This window comes from Pelodiscus sinensis, chromosome 26 (genome assembly GCF_052426305.1).
Source record: "Pelodiscus sinensis isolate ZL-2025 chromosome 26, ASM5242630v1, whole genome shotgun sequence".
Classification (NCBI taxonomy): Eukaryota; Metazoa; Chordata; order Testudines; family Trionychidae; genus Pelodiscus; species Pelodiscus sinensis.
In genome coordinates this window covers 2907448-2916719 of record NC_143077.1, presented here as the reverse complement: position 1 = coordinate 2916719, position 9272 = coordinate 2907448, and the positions used below count along the sequence as shown (strand labels likewise).

Genomic DNA, 9272 nt, shown 5'->3' with positions numbered 1-9272 from the left:
GGGGCAGAGAGAGGCGGGCCGGCTGAGGTGCGGGGGGGGGGGCAGAGAGAGGCGGGCCGGCTGAGGGGGGGGGGGGCAGAGAGAGGCGGGCCGGCTGAGGTGCGGGGGGGGGGGCAGAGAGAGGCGGGCCGGCTGAGGTGGGGGGAGGGGGGCAGAGAGAGGCGGGCCGGCTGAGGTGCGGGGGGGGGGGGGGCAGAGAGAGGCGGGCCGGCTGAGGTGCGGGGGGGGGGGGCAGAGAGAGGCGGGCCGGCTGAGGTGCGGGGGGGGGGGGGGCAGAGAGAGGCGGGCCGGCTGAGGTGCGGGGGGGGGGGGCAGAGAGAGGCGGGCCGGCTGAGGTGCGGGGGGGGGGGGGCAGAGAGAGGCGGGCCGGCTGAGGGGGGGGGGAGGGGGGGGGGGCGGGGGGGGGGGGAGAGAGAGGCGGGCCGGCTGAGGTGCGGGGGGGGGGGGGCAGAGAGAGGCGGGCCGGCTGAGGTGCGGGGGGGGGGGGCAGAGAGAGGCGGGCCGGCTGAGGGGGGGGGGGGCAGAGAGAGGCGGGCCGGCTGAGGTGCGGGGGGGGGGGCAGAGAGAGGCGGGCCGGCTGAGGGGGGGGGGGGCAGAGAGAGGCGGGCCGGCTGAGGTGCGGGGGGGGGGCAGAGAGAGGCGGGCCGGCTGAGGGGGGGGGGGGCAGAGAGAGGCGGGCCGGCTGAGGTGCGGGGGGGGGCAGAGAGAGGCAGGCCGGCTGAGGTGCGGGGGGGGGGCAGAGAGAGGCGGGCCGGCTGAGGGGGGGGGGGGCAGAGAGAGGCGGGCCGGCTGAGGGGGGGGGGGGCAGAGAGAGGCGGGCCGGCTGAGGTGCGGGGGGGGGCAGAGAGAGGCGGGCCGGCTGAGGTGCGGGGGGGGGCAGAGAGAGGCGGGCCCGCTGAGGGGCGGGGGGGGCAGAGAGAGGCGGGCCGGCTGAGGGGGGGGGGGGGGGCAGAGAGAGGCGGGCCGGCTGAGGTGCGGGGGGGGGGCAGAGAGAGGCGGCCCGGCTGAGGTGCGGGGGGGCAGAGAGAGGCGGGCCGGCTGAGGTGCGGGGGGGGGCAGAGAGAGGCGGGCCGGCTGAGGTGCGGGGGGGGGGGGCGCAGAGAGAGGCGGGCCGGCTGGGGGGGGGGCAGAGAGAGGCGGGCCGGCTGGGGGGGGGCAGAGAGAGGCGGGCCCGCTGAGGTGCGGGGGGGAAGGGGAGCAGCAGAGATGGGGGAGCAGAGGTGGGTTCACAGATGGGGAACAGCCTGCCCCACCACGGGTCATCCCGCATGGCCAGAGCAGGAGGGTCACAGGAGCAGAGCGGGTCCCTTAGGAGGGGTGAATGGGGGTGGGGGCCTGACCTCATTCACAGGCCGTGAAAGCTGGTTCCCTCCCCCACATCTGGCCTGCCCTGTGCTTTTACAGCTTTCACAGGGGAGACCCCTGATTCTCCAGTGAGGCTCCCTTGGCCCAATAGGGAGCTGGCAAGGAGGGCAAGGAATTCAGTCTAAGCCCCTGTTACATCTGTGCTGCTCCCAGAGCTGGGCAGCCGGAGAGCAGTGGCCAGAAGGAAGAGTGGTAGCACCATACTATACCGCTCTACTTCTGTGCTGCTGTCTGCAGAACTGAAAGCAGGCGCATGGCAGCTGCTGGCTGAAGGCCCAGGTCTCTACTTCCGCGCTGCTGCCTGCAGGTGGCAATACCTCCTGTGCCAGGCCATCCTTGCTTCTGAGCTGCTGTGGGCAGTGACTCTGACTTCAGCGCTGGGATCCCAGCCCATAGCTGCCACTCTCCAGCTGCCCAGATCTGAAGGCAGCACCGCTACCAGCAGCAGCACAGGAGTAAAGGAGCAGTACTGCAGCCTCCCCCCCCCACACTCCATTTTTGGGTCACAATCCCTGAAATTACAACACTGTGAAATTTCAAATGGAAATAGCTGAAGTCATGATATTTATGATTTTAAAAATCACATTACCATGAAATTGACCAAAATAGATTGTGAATTTAGTAGGACCCTAGGTTTAAGGCACCTTTGTAAGCATAAGCCTGCCCTCCTATGAAGGGTGTCTTGATGGGATGCTATTGGTACCATGCCCAAGGGCAGCTCGCACCTTGGTAATACAACAGCAAGGCCCACAGGGTTGAGCTGTTTACAGGCACCAGGGCACAGACCCCATTTATCCCTTCTGGGTCCTTAGGAGGCTGGCTGTTACATGCAAGCATCATAATAGTTCCTCAAAATTCTGCCCATGGCCACCCAAATATCATGCAGTCCTGCCAATTCCTGCCTCCAACCTCCAAAGGAATAGTTTTAGGAGCCAGGGGGAAAGTTGTCCCTTCAAACTGCAAACCTCAGGAGGTACAAAATATGCACATCAGTCAGGTGGCATTTTAACACAGGCCCTGATTGGTTGTGGGGATTTTTGGGCACAGCCACACAAATGCAGACAATATCATTTTCACATGCATTATCCTTTGTCAGCGTTGGCTATCCATGTTATTTTGCTCCTCTCCACACTAGGTAGCTCCTATCACGGTTTACCTCAGCAAGGGGTGAAACAGGTAACAATTACCTTAGGACACCTAGCAGGCTTTGCTGCTCTACGTGCCATTGAGCAGCAAAGATGGTTGAAAAATGATGTGGTAACAGCCATTAGAGACTGAATTTATTAGAGCTTTTTATAAAGCCAAGAGGGTGACCTATGCAACACTTACTCTGGCCAGGAAGATGGGTTAGCAGTTTAAATCTGATCAGAGAGAAGAAGCCAGCAAAGGGGATTTGGACAGGCTGGAATGGGACAGAAGGGGGGAGGGGGTAACAGAGGACAGGTACAGCCTGTTGGGGTTTTATGAAATTGTATTGCAGGGGAGAGCAAGCAACTGTGGGTAAGCACCTGAGATGGTTGCTGCTAGAAGGTACAGGCTGGGAAGCAGGGTGTTTGTTTTGGGGCAACTGCAACTTCCAGTGGAGCAGGGAAGAGTGCGAGCTCCCTGTTGTGCTCTGTCAGGCAGCAAGCTGAGGTTCTCTATCTAGGCATCCTACTGGTAGACAAGAGCTGCTGTGTGGAGTTGGAGTGAAACCTGAGTTTCCTTCCATACTCAGAGGTATCCTCCAGTTGGCAAGTAGAATGACTCATACAAAGGCTACTGCCTTCTGCTCACGAAGTTCATATTTAACGGCATGAGACTTTGCTTTTTAATAGCTTCTGCCACCAAGCCCTCTCAGTCTTTCTTCACAGTACAGAGTCTTGGGATGGTTACAGGGGAAGACGTGCAGGAGTGGGTTCCCCAATGCTGGTGGGGGACTGGATCAAGTCAAGCTGGGGGCTGCAGCTGAGCCTTAAGTTCCCCACCCCTTCTTCAGAAGATGTAACCCCAACCAGCAGAGGAGGTGGGTGATTGGTACATGACAATTAAAAGAACGTGAACTTTCTCAATGCAACTGCCAATCATACTCTTCATTTGTAACTAAACCTTTAAAGTTTAGTAAATGCTAACGCTAATTGGAAAATAATTAGGATAGAGAGAGGGGACCAAACCACCACCTCTCAATGCTGGGAAGTGTTCAGCTTTGTGGTCAGTCAGGCTTTGAGGATGGGAGTAATGCTTAGAGCTTGCTTAAGAAGGATGCTTAGTGGACAGGACAGCCTGGGTTCAGTTCCTGCTTCAGATTTTCTGTGCTACTTTGGGAAAGTCACTTGCTCTACTGCGCCCTTATCTGTAAAAGAAGAATGTTTCCCTCCTTCAGGTGTGTTGGGTTTTGTCTACACTAGCACTTTTATCAGTCAGGGGCATGAAAAACAAACCCCACCCCTGACAAAAGTTTCACCAGTAAAAGCGCCAGTGTGGACACTCGCCTGCTGGCCTGCAGCAGCTGTACAGTCCTTACAATGGCACAGCTGCAGGGGTGCACTTGTGCTGCTGAAAGACCCATAGTGCAGACATAGCTAAAATGCCACTGATGAGGGCCATGTAGATAGGTGAGTTACCATGGAAGAGAACCAAGAATGCTGAGTCCTAGGCCCCTGTTCCTGAACATTCAGGTAGTGACGATAGCTTTGGGAACATGCTTTACAGCAGGACAGATCTAGGGCAAATGAAAGGAGAAGCACCAGTTGCCATTATTCATAGTCTTTATTTTGCAGAAAAAAGTCAAAACGTTTTGCATGGTTGATACAAAAAAGAAAAGGAAGGAAAAAAAATGCAGTGATGGGCATTTCTGAGCTCACTGCAGACATTTCAGCAGGAAATCTGCTCTCCAGAAAGCACAGTCCTGCAACTCAGACAACCCCCAAAATCATACACATCCACCCTCTCAATCCCTCCCCCCACCCCCTTCCCGCTTCATAAAAATTCAAGAGTTTGACACAAACAAGCTTTGGTTGCTAGCAGTAAACATGGAGTTACATTCTTCCGTCTGACAGTAGACAATCGTTTGGCCACTTGACTACAGGTTTTTGAACCAGGGGAGAATCATCCCCCGAAGGATATTTTATCCCTCTAACATTCAAATGCTCCTATATGTTTGGATGGAGTTAGGGTTAGGGACTGAGACTTGGAGCACGGGTAAGAAGGATGATTAGTGGGCAGGACAGACCTGGCGTCAGTCCCTAGCTCAGAGAGAGTCCACCATTGCCTACCTGCTGTCCCATAATGCAGAGTGGCCGTTGCCTGCAAACCAGGCATGAGCAGGAGGTGATGACCGTAAGCCCCTTGCAGGAATTTATCCGCAAGATTGTCAGCAAGGAATGGAAAAAGCCACACCAAAGGTCTCCAGTCTGCAGATGGAGGAACCTCGAGTGCTGCAATGTGCATAGGGAAGGTACTGCAAGCCGCAGACAAGAAGATGCAACTGAATATTTTTAAAAGTCCATCTTCTGTAGCCTGGCTTTCCCTTACAAATCGACCCTTGGTTTTTGGGAGGCACGTGGCTCTCTTGTCTGCAGCAAGACTGGAGGCTTTAGGATTCACTGTCTTGCCAGAGCCCACTATGTTACCTCAGTCACCTCCCTGCCCAGGCAGAGCCGCAAGGCAGAGCATAAAGAGAGGATCCCATCTCCCTGGTCCAAAAACCCGTCTAATGCTTTGGCTATTTTTTTTTTACGTTTGTAAACAATAATCAAGGAGAATATTGAAAGAAAGTGGAGAGATTTACATAGATATTTACACAGACTAGACACCTAGCAAATCACCAAACTGCTTACTTGGAAGTTCTACACGATTCTTCAAGACAGATACAAAACGAGAAGGGGCAGCATATACCCGTCGGCACACTTCCGGTGCCAAAGGATGATCAACAGTTCCCTCTGTGGGTCCCACTGAGTACCGGACCCTAGGGTTAGACGCACAGTCCAATGCATTCTATTGCATTTCCCCGTTCAGACAGAGACGTTATCCTGAGGTAGATTTGTATAGATCCCACAGCTACTTTAAAAAAAATTCTTTCCCCTCCTCCAAAGTACTATCACCACTCCACCACACTCACGGCTGCAGCAGGCAGAAAGCCAGGGCGAGGGAGCCCCTTCCGCCCAAGCCTACCTACAGGCCACGGAGACGGCAGCATCTCACCTAGACAGCTCTAACAGCGTGTGTCAAGGAGCCTTACAAGGCCAACTCTTCATTGCCACAAGTACATTTGCTAACCAGGCCAGTTCCTTTTCCCAAGCTTTAATGGGAATGGGCTGAGCCCCACGGGTGGTGCTTTCAGATTCTGAGAGGAGGGCATTTCACGTCCGTTCTTGCAAACTCGCCCGTTCTCTAACTGCATGTCCCAGCGCTGAAGCGGCATCTTGGATTCCCTCCAATCTCCACCTGATTCCTATTTGGAAGGTTGAAAATCCCCCTCTCTCTCGACATTCCCTGCCCGGATCGAATTCTATTCTGTTACTACCTAGAACTTAGCGTGGAAACTGCAGCCCCAATCTCAAACGTGCTGCTGGGCCAGCATTCTCTGTACCTAGGCGGGGCGGCACAGCCAGCCCCTGCGGCTGCAGAGCACGGACGAGCCTCGCAGCTCATGGCTTGCAGACAAGATTCCACCATCGCAGCCAGCAATCGCTGGCTAGCATTTGAGGAAAGTGGGATGGGAGGGGGGGAGCAAGGAAAGGCAGAGAGAAGGGGAGAATTGTACCTGAATCTGCTACAAGGCTGGGAGAGGGCTGGCTTGGGGAACTCTTCATGCATGTGACGTGCCCAGCTCCATGCTCATCCCCCAAAGAGGTGCTACATCCAAGCACATTAGTGAGAGGTAGAGATGGCTGGAGCGAAAGGCCTTCCGGGGGGTGTTGGATTGTAACCCTTATTCTGTTACACTGCAGTTTTCCTAGAGATGCAGCCAGTCCAGGTGGGGGAGGAGAGAATCTCACACCCAGCGTCTTACAGCCGGGCAGAGGCTAAGGAGTTTCTAAAGAAGGGATTTACACTAGAGCCCCACTGATGACTATTATAGGCACTGAAAGGCTCTTGCTCTCTCAGAGGGAGGGATAACCCGGTGCAAGGGCAGCCAGCTTCTTTATGCCCTCAATCCAGATTAACCCCCAGTGCTGGAGTCATAGCCCCCATTTCTGATTGAAAGCCGGGCCCTGAGCATCTTCCCCACCGCAGTGTCTGCAGCAGGAGGAAGCCACCAGCAAAGAGCTTGGTTTTCGTGGTGGGGAAGCAGAATGGTGCGTGGTGGCCATAGTGGGGTCGCCAGGCCCCTGGTCAAGGTGGGCGGGGGCTCTGTGCTCCAGAAGGGGCAGGGCCTCAGGCAGAAGGGGTGGGGGTGGGGCTAGCCTCCCCTAGGCAGCCCTCAGCATGCCACACGGGGCTCCAGCAGTGAAGTAAAGGGCCTGGTGCTGCAGTAGTGACAGCAGCGGCTGGGATCCCCAAGCTCTTCTGAATCACTGGCCCCAGGGAGCTGCTCCCTTTGCCCACCCCTGTTGTCGGGCCTGGATGGTCCTCGTCAGCAACTGGAGTGGGGCACAAACTAGGTGCCCAAGAGCGTTTTCCGCCAGCGACCATTCCGCGGGGAACATGGAGGCAGGACGAGAGGGGGAAGAATTTGAACCACAATGGAGACAGATGGCTGAACCCTCCTCTGCAGCACTGACTGACTTCTCCATACCCACCCGCAGACCCACAGAGCTGCCTGTCAATCCGGGGAGAGAGGAAAAGAGCCCGTTCGAAATACAGCTTTTAACAATCATTAGACCATCCCGCGAGGCAGCCCTGCCGCTTCCAATACAAACTCGGTTCCGGCGCGGTGCGGGTAAAACGCAAAGAAACAAAATTCCACTCGGTGCAGCACGGTGGCTGCAGAGACCGTCTATCCCTGAGATTGCGCGAATACCTGAGAAGAAGTTGCAGTAGTTCTGTCCTCTCTCTCTCTCTCTCTCTCGCTCTCTTTAAGATTAAAATATACAAAAATACAAAAAACCAGAATATTTATATATAAAAAAAAAACAAAGACGACAAACAAACCCAAAGATACGTCATACGCGCACGTCTTAGTGCAGGTTTCACATCATGTTCGGCTTCAGCATGGAAGGGGGGGGCCTTGCGTTGCAAGGGCAGCTGTCCCCGGGAACAAATAAATAAAGGCAGACTGGGGGGTGGGGGAAGACAAGGTGGGGAGAGAAGGCAGCAGCTTTGAACTGACAGAAGGTCACCCTGTTCCTATGGGGAAGGAAAGGACCGAGCCTGCAGTCCTTATGCCGAAAGAGGGCATTGCAGGTGCATATGGACTGGAGGGTTGGCCCTAATAAAGGGAGGAGCAGAAGCAAGCGGTCTACAATATGGGAGTGATCCAAGGTCCATTGAACTCAGTGGAGAGAATCCCATTGACTTCACTGTGCTCTCGGATCAGCCCGTTGGCGCTGGGCAGTAAATATATCCCACCCTCGGCGCTCTCGACTGCGAAGCTTTTAAAAACAGTGGGGAGAAAATATGGCTTCTTCCTTGCTTGGACCCTGCATTGCAGCCCCGGGGCAATGAGGGCCCACCAGGGTCCAGACCAAGACCCGTGCTCCCGTGCCTCCTGTCCACGGCAATGCCGCCAGAGCAGCAGGTTACAGCTGGGCTGGAAGGGCTCCTGTAAACGAGGCACCTGCCCCATGTGTGACAGTTTTGAGGTCCCCACGGCTTCCTTCCAACCAGGCCCCCGTGTTCTTTGCTCCGTCCCCGGCTGGTGCCACTTTAAAAGGTCGGCGTTGCAATGGCCTTCAGGGAACGAAACCCCAAGTCCAGTTCGAGGTCCAAGGCCAGGGGAGCAATTTTATAAGGCCCGGGATTGGTCTCTAGGGAAAGGCTGTTCAGAACAGAAAGCCGAGCGCCTCCCCTCAACTCCCTCTGGAGCGTGGTGGCTCTGAAACGAAGGGGAATAAGTCCCAGCCATGCTAGAAGAAAACCCTCCGTCCAGCACGGAATGCCTTCCCAGCTGTTTCAGGGGCCGCTACAGCTTTCTCCCGGAGGAGATTACTGTTTCACTGTTCCCCTGCGGGCCTCAAAACACTGGAGCGTGGATACTCCTGGGCAAGCAGCAGACCTGGGCTGGATATGGGTGAGATCCATCTGTCCCACCTTCCTCTGCCAGGAATAGGTTGCTTGCTAGTGTCTAGCTGGCCATCGAGGGCTTGTCTCTGCTCTCCGGCTAGGGTAGAAGGACCGGCCTTGCTCCACCCAAAGAGACCCAGGGATTCACAAACGCTGTGTTAGAAAACCCGCCCCACCCAGGGAAAGAAAGCAGAGCAGCGTGTGGCTTTGGGCCGGAGGCAGTGGTTAGGGACAGGGCTATGGGGCTGCTCGCTCTCCCACTTTTGGACAGAGGGGGAAGAGGGTTCTCCCCACTCACGGGGGAGAGGGGTGAGGTAAATCTGTGCTGGGATTTTGGAATCAGCAAACAGCCATCCCACGGTTAGAGCTGCCACCCTCCCACCCATCCCTGCCTTATGCCAACCCCCCGAAATCATGGCGGCAGAGACTGCTCCCTCGTGGCTGACTATCCCTTGTTGAAGCCTTTTGATCCTGATGGAATTCCCCCCCACCTCCCCCCGAGCCCCCGCCATCATTCCCTGGTTTCAGGAAGAAGGGACGAGCTGTGCATTTCTTCCTCCTCCCGGAAGTAGGCGGGCTTTCCCTGAGAGCTGGGCGATTGCTGTGCTTTGATGGGGCAGCTGGCAACCATGTGGGCGATGCTCTGGCAGAAGTGGCATTTCTTGGGCTGCGGCGGCAGTTTGCATTCTTTGGCATGGTGGTCCAGCCCCCCGCAGTTGTAGCATCTAGGAAGAGGAAAGGGAGAGAGCCTGAGACCCAGG

At 56.2% G+C, this 9272-nt stretch overlaps 1 protein-coding gene across 1 annotated transcript in view; it reads right to left on the bottom strand.

Annotated features, from left to right (window-relative positions):
* Positions 1–4098: 4098 nt before the first annotated feature.
* The window catches only part of LIN28A (lin-28 RNA binding posttranscriptional regulator A), a 37081-nt gene continuing 31907 nt past the window's right edge, over positions 4099–9272 (bottom strand). Inside the window, exon 4 of the mRNA XM_075908848.2 lies at positions 4099–9236. Within this exon, the coding sequence (XP_075764963.1) occupies positions 9023–9236 (214 nt within the window). The 3' untranslated portion in view covers positions 4099–9022. The remainder of the gene's footprint in view (positions 9237–9272) is intronic.